Raw genomic sequence first — 19,967 nt, forward strand, 5'->3', positions numbered from 1 at the left:
TCCGCAATGCAGAGGCGGGATTGTAATTATCTGTGAACTCGTATCTCATGTTCATGGACTACTTTATTGTCTTCATACGAGTCCTGTAAAGAAACGGGTCACGTTTGAAATTTATTATAAAGAAACACGAAGGTTGAACATCCTGTAAACTGTTTGATTTGGCTGCAAAATATAAACTCTGATGAAGATTTTTAAGGCCTTCTGTTTGTGAAGCGTCTCAAAACCAATTGTTTCGTATAGTCCCTCTACATTTAAATAGTGTTTTTATCAGTCAACTATTTGGTGGAGTCGCATGATCGTGCTTCACTACGCCGAGTACATGCTAAGCTTAACACCGGTGGAAGGGACAGCCAAGTGTGTTTTATTGACGGTGAGCTGAAGACAGACTGATGGCAGCGTTTAGGATGGGCCACATAGTTTCTGGGATTTAAAAACTTAAAAAGGCTTCAACACATTCCGGAGGTTGCTGACAGTTTGGCTAGCTAGTTCATCTCGGCTACATTAGCTTGTGATGGGTGCAGCCGTGAGGGAAAAGAACGCTGGACCCAACGCAAGAACATTTCGTGCTCTTATCTTTCTCGTACTCTCTCTTTTTTTTTAATTGTATGGTGGACTCGTACAAGTGGGCCACAACAGCATCAATAGGCAATGTAAATGAATGGTGATGCCGTTAGGCTATATTAATGAAATGTAGAATTGTATTACCCGTGTCAAACAAATTTATGTTGAACTTTCAAACAAAATTTTTTTTTTAAAATAATGACATACGCAAAATATTTGGCACACGCTGGCAGAAACCCAGGATGTAAAAAGATATAGGTAAGCTGAACTGGATCATGGTTTGGATTCTCAGGATGGTTAAGATGGTGGGTCAGAATAGCAACTACAATCTTAAAGGCTTAGCGCAGCGTTGCTTTGAGGATCTCACTTCGCTGCCAAATCACCAACTGGGTTTTGCTGTCTGAAATTCTATTTCGAATGACAACTTCAAAGGGCACAGTTCATACTTGCTTACTAGATGGTTAAAAATGGAACGCAGAGCTGCAGTCTGGCTGTACAAAGTGAAACTGCAGCACCCTTATTGAGACTGTCGTAACCTTGGATTCATAGCAGTTACAATGGCGACCCAGTGTTCATGGGTAAAAACTAATTAATAAGGGCCAATTAAAATTACCATAGAAAGTTGAGAAGAAATGTGCCAAACATCGCTGCTTTAAGTGTCCAAATACAATTGTAACTAGATCAGCATTAACGTCGGTATTTTTCAACACATCAATCTCAAATTGTTCCTGTGAATATTTCATAGGACGTGTTCACATTTTAGCCCGCATTGTGGCGCATGAGGGCCTTAAGTGTGCACTGCCGTTCAGCACAGAACTGATGTTTGAAAAGGGGAACCCCACTGATTTTACTCTGTTTGCACGTCTTAAGAAGTCAGACACAATCTGGTGGTGTGGAGGAACTGTGGAGCACAGTGTGGAGAAAGAAGTGCTTTGTGGTATTGGCTCCAGACGACACACAATTCTCTGACCAAGCTGCTGGTGGTCGAGTTGCATTGTGGGAATGTCGGCGCCAGGTTTTGCCAAAGAAGAACGAGGCTTGGAATGAAAAGGGCAACATGTCCATTTCTGACGCAGTTTGCTTTTGAACTGACAATGTTATAAGATTGTAATGCCACATCAGTGGAGGGTTCTCTTCAGTGATACGAAAAAGGAAAAGCATGTTTCGTTTGTGTGACTGCTGCAGAGGGTGGTTACTAGTTAGAGGGTGATTATAATAACAATAGTTTAGAGCCCCCGATGAATCGGCCGCAATTTTCTTTATTTTCATTTCTTTTTTTTAAATGAACAATCTTTGACTTTACAAACTGGATAACTATTGAACTGAATATCTAAGTAAAAGTAATAAATACCTAAATAAATAAGTCTGGATAACTGAACATCAAAGTCAATAGATAGAAACTACCATTGGCCACTATTGGACCCCAGTGGGTCAGCTGCTATTACTTACAACATGGCGTGTTGTTTTTGCCTTCTCCAGGTCATCTAGTTAATTATTTGTTCGTAATATCCTGAGGGACACACTTCTAAAATGTTGTTTTGTATATACATGTATATTTGTAGAGGAGAGGGAGGATGGTGGAGTGGGTCAATGAGGCAGCATGCCAACATTCTGACCACTCTGTGGGGGCTTTTGATGGCAGTACAGAGGTGGATGAAATGTCACAGATGAAAGGAGCGGTCTGAAAGGCGATGATGGGCTGATGCCGAGTTAGGGTCGAACTTTGACACTGGGATTATTTCCCCATGTATTTCTGTAGAGAAGTGAAACTCTTCCTCCTCCCAAACCCAGGGGTGGGGGTGGGGGTCTTCTCCACTCGTAAAACGGTTCAACTCGTCGGTGCTCCACACCCGCTGCAGTTGAAGCGCGGGTGTGAGATCGGAGGTGTCTGGAATGTACATCCCACTGTGAACTATCACGGAGCAACTCATTAAAAGTAACGGAGCGACGTGCGCTCAATGCTGACATGATACGCAGTCGAGCAATTATCCTGAAAACAAGGCAGCGTGGAGGGACGCGCTTAGGCTGCAACCAAGCCAATGTGGACGTGTCATAAAAAGGTCACGGGTCCGGATACAATCGGCACTGGGTCCTGGTCCGGACTGTGGGTCACCACTCAATGACGCCCGGACTAAACGATCAATTGATTAATCGAGAAAACGATCGTCAGATGAGTCGGCAGTGAAAATGATCATTGCTTGTAGCCCCACAGTGGTCGAAACAATGCTCCCGCTGAGGCATGCGCATATTATTATAGTCAAATAACTAGTCTGTATGAACTATTCGGGTTCTTCTACATATCGGAGGAAGCAGCTTTCCCTGATTTGCTGACAAAACGACACAAAACAAGCGCCAGACTCTTCTCTCCGTTTTTCTTTTGCTGGCGAGGCTGAAAATATTCTGTTTTCAGAGCAAGGCCACCGAGCTCACTCCAGTGACACACGTAAGACAGATACGGGAGAATGGATATCGGTGTATGCGGTCGCCTTGGCAACATAAAGAGTCGCCGTAGCCTCCTGAAGCGGCGCGTTGCCTTTTACCGCAGGCGAGCAATTTGCAAGAGCGATCCATTTCAGTCTCAACTCCTCTTTTTCATGCTCGGTCCTCGGACACAAACACACACACACAGATCACTCGCTCACCCCCAGCCTAGGCCCTACACACACCATGCACGGACAGAAGTGTGTCTGGGTTTGAGCTGACGGTAGCCAGTGTTCAAGCGTGCCGTTTCCCGTTGTCTGGCTCCAGGCTCTCCGACACACACGGCTCCTCTCATTAAAGCCCATGTCGGCTTCCAGCCGTGTCTCTCTGCCTCCGCACATCAGGAGATCGAGTCACATTTATCTACACTTTACTACTCCCCCCAACATTAAAAGAGAAAAAGACAAGTTAGTCCTGGCTTCCATTTTTCTGTCGGTTGTGTGATCACACACCTGCTGACTCACTCACCTCACCATCTCGTTCCAGAGACTTAATAGCAGGCCAGGGTTGGCGTATGTTGAAGAGTGGGCCGAGAGTGGCAAAGTGGCAGCTAATTGAGCGTGTGTGAGAGAGAGAGAGAGAGAGTAATATGAATCACAAGTAGCAGTTGAGCTAACATTCCTTGATCAAGGTAGGCCTGGATGATTTTGAAATAATATATAATTGCCATTATTTTTGACTGATATTGGGGTTGTTCTTGGGAATTATAATCTCAACCATTCAGTGAAAAACATGTTGAAATGATTCTGATGTGAATTTCTGTGTTGACCTGCTTCACCAAACAAAGATGTTGTCTTTTGCCGTTAACACATATTTCGCAATGTAAAAATTGCAGTAGACCACATTGTCATTTACAAAAAGAGAAAAAGGATGGATTGTGCCGCCCTAGATCAAGGTCGCTGTTGGACTGAAACGAAGACAAATGAAGCAGAGAAAAGTGTGTGGGAGTGTGTAGTTTCTTTTGTTTGAAAAAAATAAATCTGTAGAACCAACTGCTGACAGTCTTCTGCAATAATGTGAACAGCGCGGCCCCCAAAATGACTCGCGTGGGCAGCAGAAGGAGCAACAGCTGATCGAATCTCACAAGCAAATCACACAAGCACCTCCGCATCTTCCACTTTTTCAAGGTCTGTGCATAATCCTCAGTACACATCGCTGACTCTCTCTCTCCCCTCCTTACAGTGTGTTCTCTACCTCTGGTCGCTCAAGATCAACCACCCCAACACACTCTTCCTCCTGCGTGGGAACCACGAGTGCCGACACCTCACAGAGTACTTCACCTTCAAACAGGAATGTAAGTGTGGGCACATCTCTCAGCTGTGTGTGTGTGTGTGTGTGTGTGTGTGTCCAGGTCCAGTATCAATCAAGCTTCAGACGATGCCCAAGAGGCATGCTACTCGTAGTGCGAGTGCATGGCAGCCCTTGCTGTCACTACCGTGGGTCAGTTTGGGCGTCCTCTCCGTGCGCGACATGCTCAAGCGAGGACAACCGCGAGGTGACCAGCTCCCCGTAATTAAAGGGCTAGCTCCCCACAAGCGGGACACTTTTAGTCACAAAACGTCTGTGGGCTCATCAGGAAGTCCTGTCACACGACGGGGCGCCTCGTCAGCATTAGAGAAGCCTTTTTTGTCCTTTTCACGTTGCAGACTATATACTGCTGGAGCATGGAGAGCAGCCAGGCATGCTGCTGGTGTGTGAATATCTGTGTGGCAAGTGCGGAGGCATTAGTATGCAAACTCGGAAACAAAGAGACTTTGGTAGACGGCGAAGACAAGCCAGCTGCAAATAGATGTGCTCACTTCATACCTCCTCGTCTGTTCATCGTTACACCGTGTACCTCCTTTCAGTGGTTTAGTTGGTTGTCCTTTGGGGCGCAGCGTGACACTAGAATTAAATCTATCTTCATAATGAAAGCAGTCAAGTGTGTGTTTAAAAGAAAAAAAAGATCCTTAGAGGCATGCATAAAGTACTTCATCAACCGGAGCTCTGCTCCCTGATAAACTGACTAGAGGCTGTTCATCTTTTCCTCACACGACGATTCAATGCATATATCAATACATGGTCTGCAATGCGATTAAAAAAATACTACTAATAAAAACGACTACCGATCTTAGTTCATAATCATGACTTGATTATTAACTTGCAGTTGTCAACACGCGTGATGAAAGGCAGCCAGCTCTTATAAAACAGATCAGTAGATCCCATAAGAGGGAGTGCAACTTTGTCTAACTGCAAAAGAAAAAGCGCTCTCTCATCCACTGAGTGTAGGTGGGTGTCTCTTTGTCTTTGCACCTGAGGGGGATTCGTCAGAGCACATTTCAAGAGGAATTGTTTGTCAAGATTTAGTTTCATTTGAATACTTAATATCTCAACTTCTGCACAGCCTATGCAAATAAAGAGTGTTCATTTCAAGTACAGAGCTGTAATCTACAGACTTTTTCTCTGACTTGAATCGGTACTCGAGCATCATCTCCGCCACACACACTGTACCGTGTCACCTGGCCGCGTTCACTTCCTGCCCTCCTGCGGTGCTGTGCGGTTACATTTCAGACTCTGCCTCCAAACAACGAACCCCGCTTTGTGTCTTCTGCAGGTAAAATAAAATATTCTGAACGGGTGTACGACGCCTGCATGGAGGCCTTTGACTGTCTGCCCCTCGCCGCCCTGCTCAACCAACAGTTCCTCTGTGTGCACGGCGGACTCTCCCCAGAAATCAACTGCCTTGACGACATAAGGAAAGTAAGTAATCACTAAGCTGTAGTGCAATGGAAGGGCAAAAAAAACACAATTTAGTCATCTAGAAAACCGATAGATAGCCCGATTTTATTTATCAATACAGTTTTTGAAATGTACGTTTGTTCTTGCTCAACAGTTAGACAGGTTTAAAGAGCCTCCGGCATTCGGGCCCATGTGTGACCTGATCTGGGCGGACCCCGGGGAGGACTACGGCAGTGAAAAGACAAGCGAACACTTCAACCACAACTCCGTCAGAGGCTGCTCTTACTTTTTCAGGTACTAGAGACATCACTGCCGCACTCTCAGAGCAGACGCAAATACAGCACTTAATTAATTATCATAGAAACTATGTGTTTCTTTTCATTTCAAATTAGGGGCCGAAGCTACAAAATAATAATGCGTGATAATAATATAGAAAATGGGTCAGAATTATTTATTTTTTTTGTAGGTCAAAAAGCTTATTAAGGCTCTTGGAGCAGGTTAACCGGTAACCTACTTTGCCCATCTGTTTTTTTTTTTACTCAAAGAATATGACTTTCAAAATGGGTTAACGGATGCAAACCGCTGGATCAGAGTGGGGAACAACAGTCTGGCACCTGCTTATGCAGGCATGTCACCACATTGATGTCAGGAGGACTTTTATCTTCATTCTTTTCTTTATTAAAACTATAATGTTGCCAGGCTTGGTGTGATTCGGATATTTTGATACAAGAACAGCCAATTGAGTCGATTTGAGTATGAGCACTTAGGGGCCGGGCCGGGCCGCTCCAGACAAGTCAATTGTGAGAATATGTTCAGCCACACTGGCAGCATGTCTCTAGGGATGGTGGTGTCGGTCAGACTGAAATAGATCAACAATTATTGGATGGATTGTCATAAAATCCTAAAAAAGCATGCTGACTCACTGAACTAAAATGGTGAGAATAGTGAAATGTGTACCTGCTAATAATTAGCATGTTAGCATTGTGTTTCTAAGCAAGAGAGTAAAAAGGCTCATCACGTAATGCCGTTTAAAACAACTTGAGCTCAGAAGTTTTTAGTTAAAATTTTAGAAAATGTCCCTTTTTACATTCTTAAACGTAATGAATTCACACATGTCTGTGTGCAAGTCAAACCTACGTTTGTGGAGTATTCTGAGTGAAGTTTAAGGTATCAATTGGCCTCATGGAAGTCACACAGGAAAGCTATATTTTGTGCTGTATACGAGTCGTGTAGTTCGCCGTTGTTTTCACGTCAACCAGCCGGGAATACAGCGTTGACGCAGCAGCTAGGATTTCGCAATCCGCTCTGTTCTGAAAAGTGAAGCCAAAGTTTACAGACAAACTTGGTCAGAAACCATAGGTTTTATTTAGCCTGATGTTGATCTATGAAATTGCCTCCACATTTCTCTGGCTCTTTCCTAATGGACTAGCAGGGCGGTGCAGGAAAGGGAAAGGCAGTACAGGCCCTCCTCGTCTGCTCTGGCTGTAGTCCAGCTTCTGCAGAGCCAATAAATACCAGAGTGCTAGCTCTGGATGCTTAGCATCTTTAAACCCCCAGCTCAACCGGGCCAGAGGACATGGCATGCTGAAAGTAAATATGAACGTAGTTGCACAGGCAGTGAAGTCGCAAGTGGCCTCATGCTGTTCCTTTTTAATGGCTTGAGTTTGGAATAAACTTTGACCTCCACTCAGTGTTTTCTTTTAACACGTCTGTCTTCGTCTCTGGTTTTCTTTCTCGTTGCAGTTACTCAGCCGTCTGTGACTTCTTGGTAAATAATAATTTGCTGTCAGTAATAAGAGCCCATGAAGCACAGGATGCAGGGTAAGTGGAGTTACAGCTATTCCCTTCCAGGGTATTATGATAAAGAATATGTTGATGAGTCTTTTCGCTTGTGTCCCAACAGGTATCGGATGTACAGAAAAAGCCAGACCACAGGCTTCCCTTCATTAATCACAATCTTCTCAGCTCCAAATTACCTGGATGTCTATAACAACAAAGGTTTCTGTCTTTTTTTCTCTTCTGTTGTGTCTTTCTTGTATTCACCCGGCTTCCGTCCTTGAATCTCTCTCTCTCCCTCTGTCAATCCCAGCTGCTGTACTAAAGTACGAGAACAACGTGATGAACATCCGACAGTTCAACTGCTCCCCCCACCCTTACTGGCTGCCCAACTTCATGGATGTCTTCACGTGGTCTTTGCCTTTTGTTGGAGAGAAAGGTACGTTGGTTATTAAATTAGAAGAACATGCAAATGGAGCTGTGCAGGGTCGACATGAGGTCCTTGACTTTGGGAAATCTAGGCCCTGTGTTGTCCGTTTGGACTCGAGGTTGAACTGACGACTGTGACATCTCGATATGTTTTTGTCCGTAACTCAAGAATGAATTAACTAACTGGGACAATTCCACAAAAATGTCAGTCAAACAAGAGAGAATAAAATGAGGACGGACATGGACGTAAACTGTGATTTGACTGGTTAGCGGAGGGATACAACCGTGAGGCGGCAATTTTAGTTTAGCCTATGAAGTTGATGTTTTTACATTTGTTTGCCCATTTATTACAATTGATTTGTGTTTTTCAGAAACATCCACATTTGAAACGGTAAATAATGTTTCGCCCAAATGGGAACTTTTGTAAACCAAAAAGCTCATTTGTCATTGTTTTTGGTTTAGTTTTTTTTACATCGGAAGGCTCTTTTGTTGTATATTTGTTTATTCAATTCAGTTTATTTTATATAGCCCAATATCACAAATTTGCCTCAGAGGGCTTTACAATCTGTTCACATACGGCATCCCTGACCTTTGACCTCACATCGGATCAGGAAAAACTCCCCAAAAATAACCTTTGACGGGGAAAAAAAGGGAAGAAACCTTCAGGAGAGCAACAGAGGAGGATCCCTCTCCCCGGATGGACAGATGAATAGATGTCATATGACCAGATGAACAGAGTTACAGAGTTACATAAACACATTACATGAATATGACAATGTATGAATGGAACTCCAATCCATGAAACAGAAGGAGGTAGAGAGGAGGGGGCGGGGCATCAGCAGGGCCAATGGGAGGCCGGCTCACCAGCATCAGACACCTCCAGGTCCAATGGACCCTATGAGACGTGAAGTCACAACGACTCCGGGGAGGAAGCAGAGTTAATAAGGTGCAATGGAGAGATGTAAATTCATCCATAAGGAGAGAGAGAGAAGAGGAGATAGGTGCTCAGTGTATCCTAAAACATCCCCCAGCAGCCTATAAGCCTATAGCAGCATATCTAGGGGCTGGACCAGGGCAAACCTGATTCAGCCCTAACTATAAGCACTATTAAAGAGGAAAGTCTTAAGTCTATTCTGGAATGAGGTGACTGTCAAGTTCCTACGTGGTTGCTTCAACTTTTGCCCAACTTGAAATGACCTGGTACATGAACCCCAAAGAACGCACGGGACAACTCTTTCCAACACAGCTCAATATTTATTTGTTTAGTTGTTGGCTGGTTGATTCATCAGGTTGAAAACACAAAAAGCAAAAGTTATACAAAATTGTAAATAAACTTTAAACAATTTCAATCCAACAAATGAATTCCACCAAGAAAGCACATCACAACAAAAGTATTGTTACAGTACCAGTGGCTTCTTTGGCTGTACCATAAGTTGAAACCTCCTTGTCTCTCTCTCTCTCTCTCTGCTGACATGTTTCCTGAGAGATTCACTGAGAGCCCCTCCAATCGCAGGTGTTCCAACTTAAAGTAATTAGCAGCCTGCACTGGCCTGCCGGTGGTGCATTATGGGATTTGCAGTCTTTTAGAAACGTGACTAATGGCAAAATTGGAGAATTACACCATTTTGTCTCAACACCTCCCACTTGAGCTCCTGGTTTTTTAAACCCAGGGAGGTCACACCAGTCTTTCAAGCTTCTGCTTGTTCAATGGGCAGTAGGATGACTATGCGCCTGACATCCCTATGCAGAATTGTCGCAGGGATTTTTGTTAAGAGCCTCTTGGTTCCTTCCTTGTTTGTTTTTGTGATCTCTCCTTTGTTTGGCTTCGTGACTGGGACAGGGTAGCTGGGAAAGGTTCTCACATGTACATCCCTTACGATGCCTTTCCTATCAGAGTTGACACTGACCACTCTAGCCACCTTGTACTGACCTCTGGGCATTTTGGTCAGCCAGCCATACCACATCTCCTACTGCAACATTTCGCTTCCTTGTGTGCCACTTGTTTCTTACAAACAGATTAGGACCAGCCAACTGACACCACTTCTTCCAGAATCTGCTGACCTCTCCTTGAATACTTTGGAGTCTTTTGTATGGGTAGCTGTCAAATTTGAAGTCTCCTGGGTCACCCTTTGGACTGGCCCGTCCGAGCAACAGAGAATTGGGGGTGATATACTCCACACATTCTTCCCCGCTTTGAGTTCTGGCATCGATTGGTCCCTCATTTGCGAGGTTGGCTGCCATGAAGAGAACTGTTTGAAATTCCCCCCAGGTGAAACCTCCATCTCCACCAAGGTTGCTCAAAGCACGCTTCACAATCTTGACAGCTGCCTCAGCTGCTCCATTCCTATGGGGAGAGTCTGCAGGGTGGATCCTCCAAGACCACGTCGTTCCATGCTTGGCAGCGTTTTCTTCAAGCTTCGACTTGTTCAGTTGCTCAAAAAATGTGTGAAGCTGCTCGAGAGCAGGCTTGGCCCCAACAAAGTTAGTGCTAGGGTCTGACCACAGTTTCCTGGGGTATCCCCTCAGTGCAGTGAACCTCTGGTAAGCCAGCAGGAATCCTTCCGATGACTGGTCACTTACTACATCAGTGTGTATTGCTCTGGAGGCCATGCAACAGAACACAATTCCCCACACTTTGCGTCTGACTCTTCTCTTTACTTCATCCCTCACTTCATAAGGGCCGAACAGGTCAATGGCTGTGAATTTAAATGGTGCCGCTATGCCTGTTCGCTCTGGTAGAAGTTCACTCATGATTTGTCGACACTGCCTTGCCTTGTTTTTCCTGCAGACCACACAGCTGTCTACAATTTTCTTGGCACGTCTTCTGCCTTTTATCGCCCAGGCTGTTTTCCTCGTTCTGAGAAGGGTCCCCGACACTCCCTCATGGTTTGTGTTATGGGCTTCTTGTGTCAACAATGTAGACACCCATGCTTCATATGGCAAAACTGGCACTGCAGTCTTGTCATCATCAAACATCTGAATCCTTCCTCCACAAACAAGAAGTCCAGAGTCCAAATCTTTGTACACTGCCAATCTGCTTAGAGTCGTGTCTGGAAAAATGACACTTTCCTGGGCTGCGAGAAAGAGGACTCTGAGTGCATCTTCACGTTTTCCACAGTTGGCACAGCTCCCTTGGTCTTTTCGCTGAGTGACATTGCCTCCCACTTCTCCAGCCACTTATGTGCAGCTCGCCACACCCAGCTGATAACCTTGACCAGTTTAGACAAGCTACTGAACTTCCTCACTTCCACAAGATTTTTGATTACCCAACCAGCAGGTTTTCTTCTTGGAAGAGGAGGACTTGGGTTTGATGCAGTTTCTTCCTCTTGAATTTCACTTTTTTGGCTCCCCTGCAGGGCGCGCAAGTTTTCTTTTTCCTGGCCCATTTTTGCTTGAGCTCTCGTCAATACAGCTGCGAATGCCTTCCTCTGGAGTTTGTTTACACTCTCCCTGGCCTGAGCTGCAACCTCTCCAGCAGACTTTTTTGGCCACTCCTCCACTGGCCACTTCAGGAAGTCTGGTCCATTCTGCCATGTGAAACTCTCCTTTAGATCCTCTGGAGTGCCGCCTCTTGTAATGATGTCAGCAATGTTCAGATCTCCAGGTATCCACCACCAGTCTTGCACTGGTCCAGCCTTCTGGATCTCGCCCACTCTATTTGCGAAGAAGGTCTGGTAACCATAGCTTTCTCTTTGAATGGCCCCCAGGACTGTTTGACTGTCAACTAGATCGAACCATCTCTCAATCTCCAACTTTCCGTGCTTTTCAACATATTTCCTGATCCTGGCTGCAAAGACAGCTCCACAGACCTCAGCTTTGACTGCCTCTCCCTTTTGATCCAGCGGTGTAAGCTTGGCTTTCGATTCCACAAATCGGACTCCTTCACTTGTCTCCCACCTCAAATACATCACAGCTTCATAGGTTCTGTCCCTAATCCCCTATGGTTTACCTGTCCAGTCCACTAGTGTGAGGCTCCTCTGGAATCTATTTGGTCCAAGCTGCACATACTCCTCAAAAAGCTGAATGGCTTCTTCTCTGAGACCTTCTGAAAGAGGTTTATCCCAGGTATCGTGGGTCAGCTTTCCACCTCCACCTTCCAGGAATGCTTTCCTGACAAGGATTGCCCCTTTCTGTTTGGCAGATGTAACTAAGCCAACTGGGTCGTACAGTCCAGCTACTTGGCTTAGGAGTACCCTTCTAGTCAGTGTGTTAGGTGTCTCAGGTCTCACCTCCTGTTTGAGAAGATCCTCACCACCTCATCTTCTTTTTCCTTTTGAAAAAGTTAATTGATGTCATCATGTAGAGTTTGTCTTCCTCCACGTGGTATGTAATGCCCAGGGCTTTGTTGTCTTCATATCTCATTTGATTTGCACTGCAGGCTACGTTCTTGAGGACCGTGTTGTAATTAGCAGCCTGCACTGGCCTGCCGGTTGTGCATTATGGGATTTGCAGTCTTTTAGAAACGTGACTAATGGCAAAATTGGAGAATTACACCATTTTGTTTCGACAGTGTCTGCCTCCCGGACTGAAAGTGGAAGCTGGTTCCATAAAAGAGGAGCTTGATAACTGAAGGCTCTTGCTCCCATCCTACTTTTTAGGACTCTAGGAACCACAAGTAGCCCCACATTTAGTGAGCGCAGCTCTCTAGTGTGGAAATATGGTACTACAAGCTCCTTAAGATATGATGGTGCATCACCAATCAAGGCTTTGTAGGTGAGGAGAAGAATTTTAAATGTGATTCTTGATTTTACAGGGAGCCAGTGCAGAGCAGCTAATACAGGAGTAATGTGATCTCTTTTGTTAGTTTTTGTAAGTACACGAGCTGCAGCATTCTGGATCAACTGGAGGGATTTAAGAGACTTATTAGGGCAGCCTGATAATAAGGAGTTGCAGTAATCTAGTCTGGAAATAACAAACGCGTGAACCAGCTTTTCTGCATCTTTTTGAGACAAGATGTGCCTGATTTTTGAAATGTTACGTAGATGATAAAATGCAGTCCTTGAGATTTACTTCATGTGGGAGTTAAAGGACAAGTCCCGGTCAATTCTTTACAGTGGTGTTGGATGCCAGGGCAATGCCATCTACAGAAACCACATCACCAGATAATTGATCTCTGAGGTGTTCAGGGCCAGTAAAATAACTTCCGTTTTGTCTGAGTTTAACATCAGGAAGTTGCAGGTCATCCATGTTTTTATGTCTTTAAGACATTCTTGAATTTTTAGCGAGCTGGTTGGTCTGATCGATCTGATAAATAGGATTTAAACCAACTTAGTGCGGTACCTGAAATGCCAATCGACTGATCCAGTCTCTGTAATAGGATGTCATGATCAATGGTGTCGAACGCAGCACTAAGGTCTAATAATACCAGTACAGAGATGAGTCCTTTATCAGCACTAAGGTCTAACAAGACCAGAACAGAGATGAGTCCTTTATCAGCACTAAGGTCTAACAAGACCAGTACAGAGATGAGTCCTTTATCAGCACTAAGGTCTAACAAGACCAGTACAGAGATGAGTCCTTTATCAGCACTAAGGTCTAACAAGACCAGTACAGAGATGAGTCCTTTATCAGCACTAAGGTCTAACAAGACCAGTACAGAGATGAGTCCTTTATCAGCACTAAGGTCTAACAAGACCAGTACAGAGATGAGTCCTTTATCAGCACTAAGGTCTAACAAGACCAGTACAGAGATGAGTCCTTTATCAGCACTAAGGTCTAACAAGACCAGTACAGAGATGAGTCCTTTATCAGCACTAAGGTCTAATAATACCAGTACAGAGATGAGTCCTTTATCAGCACTAAGGTCTAACAAGACCAGTACAGAGATGAGTCCTTTATCAGCACTAAGGTCTAACAAGACCAGTACAGAGATGAGTCCTTTATCAGCACTAAGGTCTAATAATACCAGTACGGAGATGAGTCCTTTATCTGATGCATTAGGAGGTTATTTGTAATTTTCACCAGTGCTGTCTCTGTGCTGTGGTGTTTTCTAAATCCTGACTGAAACTCCTCAAATAAACTATTCTGATGTAGGAAGTCGCACAACTGATTTGCGACTACTTTCTCAAGGATCTTAGAGAGGAAGGGAAGGTTAGAGATCGGTCTGTAGTTAGCCAACACCTCTGGATTAAGAGTGGGCTTTTTCAGGAGAGGTTTAATTACAGCTACTTTGAAGGAATGTGGTACATGGCCTGTTAGCAAAGACACATTAACAATATCCAGCAGAGAGGTGCCAATTAAAGGCAACACGTCTTTAAGCAGCCTCGTTGGGATGGGGTCTAAGAGACAGGTAGACGGTTTAGAAGTAGAAACCATTGAGGACAATTGGTCTAGGTTAATGGGAGAAAAGCTATCCAAATATACACCAGGGCATACAGCCGTTTCCAAGGCCACTCCTCTTGATGACAGATCGGCAGTAGTTGAGGGCAAGAGATCATCAATCTTGCCTCTAATAGTTCAAATCTTTTCATTGAAGAAGTTCATGAAGTCATTACTACTGAGGTCTATAGGAATACACGGCTCCACAGAGCTGTGACTCTGTCAGCCTGGCTACAGTGCTAAAGAGAACCCTGGGGTTGTTCTTATTTTTCTCTATTACTGATGAGTAATAGGCTGCTCTGGCATTACGGAGAGCCTTTTTATATGTTTTAAGGCTATCTCTCCATATTATTTTTCATAATTATTATTAGTTATACCAGGGAGCAAACCTCCTTTGCCTCACCGTCTTCTTCTTCAGAGGGGCTATCAAGTCTAGTGTCATTCTCAGTGAGCTTGTAGCACTATCATTTATGGTTCTATAGCTGCCTGTAGAACTTCAGGAAATACCGTTTACCATAGAAGTTTGTTCATCTTTGCCAGATGAACAAATCCAATGTGAACTTAGTCAGCGTCACTCAAACACAGGATTTTGTACCAGTTTCAAGTTTAACGCCTCCCCCCTCCCCTACAGTGACGGAGATGCTGGTGAATGTACTGAACATCTGCTCTGACGATGAGCTCATGTCAGAGGGAGATGACCAGTATGAAGGTAAGATTGAGAGCAACAAAAACATTGTTACATTTAATGACAACTTATTATAGTTATTGTTGATTCAATATTACTGTAGTACCATAATGGTGATCTTAGACATTAACATAGTCTCCAGAAAAGAAATTGTCCCAATTGTTTGGTGTGATAATTTAGAAAATGAAAGCTGTTTGTCATCACTGGAAAACGGTAAATGGTTCCAGTAACGTGTCCAGACATGAAAAGTTAATGTCATTGTGCAAAGTTTCAACTCCACGCACGATTCAATTTGATTCAATTCAATTTATTTAGCAGAGTCCAAAATCCCAAATACAAATTTTGCCTCAAAGGGCTTTAGCAACATCTGACATCCTCTGACCCGGGACCCTCACATCAGAACAGGAAGAGAAAATGGAAGAAGCCTTCGAGAGAATCAGGGTGGACAGGAGTGCAATAGATGTCATGTGACCAGAATGAACAACATAACAGAGTTCTAACGCATTCAATGCAAATGAGGAAGAAAAAAAATGTAACCGCCAATTTAGTTTTTGTTCTGCAGCGGCAGGAAACAATATTGATGCGATCAGAAAACAAAGTTGTAAAGAAAGTTTTACAAACACCCAACAGTCTTCTCTCAAAGCTCCGACAGTCAGATAAGATTTTTTTTTTTTTTAAGTAGTTAAACCACATATAATAACCGCCAACGTCATGATGGGTCTGATGCCGCTAACCCTCAGTTAATCTCTGAAATGCTTTATCCTTTGTTCTCCTCACACACACACAACGCCTTGTTCATTTCCACAGCAAAGGATGGAAACATCTGTATGTAATGTTGTAACACTCAACGGTGGTAAACTGTCAACCTTTTAACGCTATGTAACTTGTTGCAGGTGGAACCTCGGCTATGCGCAAGGAGGTCATCCGAAACAAGATCCGCGCCGTTGGGAAGATGGCCCGAGTCTTCGCAGTGCTCAGGTCTGTCCCCCGTCATCGCCGCGCCCCCTTTCGGTGTCCCTCTTCCTTTTCCCGTGGTGACACTCTGATCCCAGTGATATCTGTGCAAATCCAAACCACAGGTCAGCCGAGCGCACAATGAGGTTGTGTTTGAGCACGAGATGAGTCCCAACGCACGCAGACCGTATAATGACATGAGACATTGTTCCAGATTGATGCTGCTGCGAGCGGGCGAGAGGTTGAGCGGCCGGTTGCTCGGACCAGCGTGGTCTCCGAGGGTACTTCGCGAACCCTTTTCACAGTAGTTGATCCCAGTTTCCTTCGGGTTAGCCCTCAGCCTTGTTGTTAATGACGGTTTCCTTCGACTCAGCAGAGGAAGAAAAAGATGAACGATACGTAATGTGTTGGCATGAAAGGTCTCAACACGCAAGCGATCCCTAAAAACACAGCCTTGGCTGCTAAAATGTACCCAGGTTGTCACTGACCCACTTTCAAAACCGGGACACCGCTCAGGCCCTTTAGAGAGTTGACGGTTCGTCAACGCGGTTAAATAACCTGTGAGGGTTGAACCTGTGTCCTCGTGGTTACAGTAACCGTGCGTGCTGCCCACGGCTTCCTGACTTGTAGTGTGTGTGTGTGTGTGTGTGTGTGTGTGTGTGTTTTTCCTGACCAGGGAGGAAAGCGAGAATGTGCTCACACTCAAAGGCCTCACCCCAACTGGAACTCTCCCTGTGGGAGTGTTGTCGGGGGGAAAGCAGACCTTGCAGACTGGTAAGTCCCCCCTCTTTTTGATTTCCTCCTTGCAAGCTATTAATAACTTGTAATAGTCGCAACTTCTTTTCCTCTTCCCTCTGTCTATCCCCGCCACACACGCACAGGTGCACACACACACACATACACACCTACACCATGAGGTATGAGAGCGCCCATTTCCTTTTTCTTTCCATTAGTCATGGAAAGAAAAAGGAAAAGCTGTCCCACCCCTGGGGAAACTCCTCGTGACACTGAACTTTATTTTCTTTCTTTTCCTGTATTGAGGAGTTGAAGGAGCAACAACTCCATCATTGACACACCTCTTGCCATGATGAAAAAAAAAATAAAGGTTTGCTTGCATCAAATAAAATAAAAAACACATTCTGGGTGCCACTTGAAATCAGTGGGACCCAGAACAAATAGAAATATAGAATATGTCATGTAACCTTTTTGAATTGAATCTTAATCCCTATCCACTATTTTCAAAGTAGTAAGTAATAACAAAATATTAAATAAATATTATATTATTAACAAAAACATTGTCGATCTGATATATTTCCCCGCCACAGCAAACATTTAGCCTGTATTTGGCAGGTGCTAATTTAATTTCCCAATACTAGGTAAAACAGTATCACTTTTTATAACACTTAGTCCTGCTTAGCCCATAATCAGATGCATTTCTTTTCATAACACTGAAAAAGAAAATCCCCTTATTGGCTTTCTTCCTGAGTTAGATAGAGGGTTGATACCTGGCTCTCTCCAAAGGTTACTAAATCTGCCTGCCAGCACCTCTAAAGCTCACGAGTTGACACTTTATATATCGCTTGTAAAAACCTGTAAGTGTAAAAACAACAATTTTCCCTGTTATTTGCTGTACTTTTTCTTTGCAGGAGCAGTAACCGGTTGTTTTGCAACTGTTTTTGCCTTTTGAACAGAGCCTGGCTAGCTGTCAGCTTGTTTCTAGTAATAATGCTAAGCTAACCACCTGCTAGCTCCAGCTCATTCATCGTACAGTATATACAAACCCCTACACACCTATGTTCAGACGAGGAATAGCAACAATACTAATGTAAAACATCATAATATATTTATAAAAATAAAGGGGAAGAGGGGAGATTCAAATAAAATGAAAAGAGTACATGTAACATTCTGATCAAGTTGATCAGAATGTGACCCCATTACCCCGTTCCAGTGACCTTTTGTTACCTCGGTTATGTTGCCTGTAGCTGTCCATTACTTTCAATAATTCTGTCAAGAGCATTTTCACCCTAAATGTTGCCTTCCGAATATTGCTCCTGCTCATATGTACTATGCAAACGTGCGTCTATGCAGACTATTCCCATCTAACTCTCTGTTATAAAGTGTACATCCCAGAGATGGACATCAGTGGACGCATGGAAACGGCTGTTTTCTTCTCGCTAAAAGAAATCCACACCAGAAGACTTTTATGTGACTGAAACCCAAAACTGCACGCTTGTTTTGTCATTATCTCAGTTTGATGGACAAAAAATGTTCACATCTTTTGAAAAACATTGGCGCCCCAACGAGCCTCTCCCGTCCCACAGGGAAACGCTGGCGTCCGCCCCGACGTCCAGATTAGGTGGTCTAGCTTCCCTGTCCTGCTCGTCCCTTTTTAACAGCATGCCACGGGGAACGCACACTAGACTGACTGGAGCCCCAAAAATAATGTTGGGCTCCGCTTTGGGCCGGTGGGGAGGCCGCCCTGCCACCTGGAAGTGGCCACTGACCCTCTGATCTAAAGGTCAGCGCCTGGTCTCGCCCGCCGAGAGGACATGCTGGGGAGCGTTGCCGCGCTCGAGGCCCACAGAAGTTGCCGAGCGACTGAAGGAGGAAACCACACGTTGGTGACCTTTTCAGAGAATGTCACGGTCCGGCTCCGCTCCCCCAGCCGCAGCTTTCAGACCGGTCGGTTTGAACAAAGGGATTGTGTATTTATGGCCTTCACTTTGATGTTCCAGCTACTGTACTACTGCTGATATTTCGAAGGGGGGGTGAATGCAGGCCGCCAGCCCGACACAGCTCTCGATCATCACACTCAGACACTTCTCTGAGAAAACGGTCCACCGTGCACAGAGGATGTTCTAATAAACCAATGAGCCCTGCTCTGTTATGAATATATAAGTAAACAAACGGCTCCCTTCCTGTAAGGCTGCTCTGTGCACGTGTAGGCCTTAGACTCTTAGCGCTCAGCCCCCCCCCAGCTCTCCACGCCTAAGTCCTCGTGACCCTTTAACACCAACACCATCTTAAATCTCCAGCAGGCTCCTCTCCCTGACCTTCCCAACCACCAACTTGTCCTCCATAATGACTGCGTCGCATGTGTATTCTGTTTACCGCCCCGGGGTTTACGTTTGACAATGTTGTACTTTTGCTGTATCTGGCTGTCTCTGATGACTCCCCCTTTCCCCCTCCCTTCTTCGACCCCGATTAACATAGCTACGATTGAGGCAGCTAAAGCACAAGGTACGCATGGCTGTCGGGCTCAAATCTCATTACTTTGTTTTGTGTGTGTGTGATGTTCACAAACCCCTTTTAAAATGTTTCTGTCACTGACTATTGTACTGCTGCATATTACTATATACTATATTGTCGCGGTTGCTCTTGCATCATCAGTGTCTGTTGGATTACATTGGTGGTGGCAGTCAAGCAATAGAAGAATCAGACTGTGAAGAATATGAACGCATTACAAACACTGTGTGCTTTAGCTTTAGCATGCTTAGCATCCAATGTAAAACATTGAGTCCGGTCCAGCCTCACAGGCTGGATGACTGCCAGCAGTGTATCATACCATTGAACTGTAAGTGATTAGGTTGGTTTAAATACATATTTAGTTTTAACTAATCATTCCAACCATTTAACCATAACTTTGAGCCAACTACTCAATTGTTATATCATTACTTTGAGCTAACTAGATTCATTGTTTGTCCATCACTTTTGGCCAATTATTGAACTGTTTATTCATTATGTTTAGCTAATTTTTTAAACTGATAACTCATTACTTTAGTTTGTCCATCACTTGTTACTATTTATTCAATAAACAGCCAACGTTTTTATACTTTTAGCTATTTGAGCTTTTTACCATTTGTTGCTAATTATTTTAGCTGTTCACTCATTACTTTTAGTAAATTTGTGTGTGTGTGTGTGTGTGTATATATATATATATATATATATATATATATATATAAATAAATTAAACCATAGACTTATCACTTTAAACTTTTGTGTTTGCCTGCTTGATCATATTAAATATTTATATATTTTTCAAATT

At 44.1% G+C, this 19,967-nt stretch overlaps 1 protein-coding gene across 10 annotated transcripts in view; it reads left to right on the forward strand.

Annotated features, from left to right (window-relative positions):
- The window catches only part of ppp3cca (protein phosphatase 3, catalytic subunit, gamma isozyme, a), a 34,195-nt gene that overhangs the window by 11,849 nt on the left and 2,379 nt on the right, over positions 1-19,967 (forward strand). For 6 of the 10 annotated variants that reach the window (XM_034540864.1, XM_034540858.1, XM_034540861.1 and 3 more), the window contains 10 exons: positions 4,225-4,336; positions 5,636-5,781; positions 5,915-6,054; positions 7,504-7,581; positions 7,664-7,758; positions 7,850-7,975; positions 14,915-14,992; positions 15,862-15,946; positions 16,599-16,696; positions 19,136-19,162. In XM_034540864.1, coding sequence (XP_034396755.1) covers positions 4,225-4,336; positions 5,636-5,781; positions 5,915-6,054; positions 7,504-7,581; positions 7,664-7,758; positions 7,850-7,975; positions 14,915-14,992; positions 15,862-15,946; positions 16,599-16,696; positions 19,136-19,162 — 985 coding nt within the window. The other 4 variants (XR_004609942.1, XM_034540867.1, XM_034540866.1 and 1 more) reach the window with 4 other exon arrangements.

Source organism: Cyclopterus lumpus, chromosome 9 (genome assembly GCF_009769545.1).
Source record: "Cyclopterus lumpus isolate fCycLum1 chromosome 9, fCycLum1.pri, whole genome shotgun sequence".
Taxonomy (NCBI): Eukaryota; Metazoa; Chordata; class Actinopteri; order Perciformes; family Cyclopteridae; genus Cyclopterus; species Cyclopterus lumpus.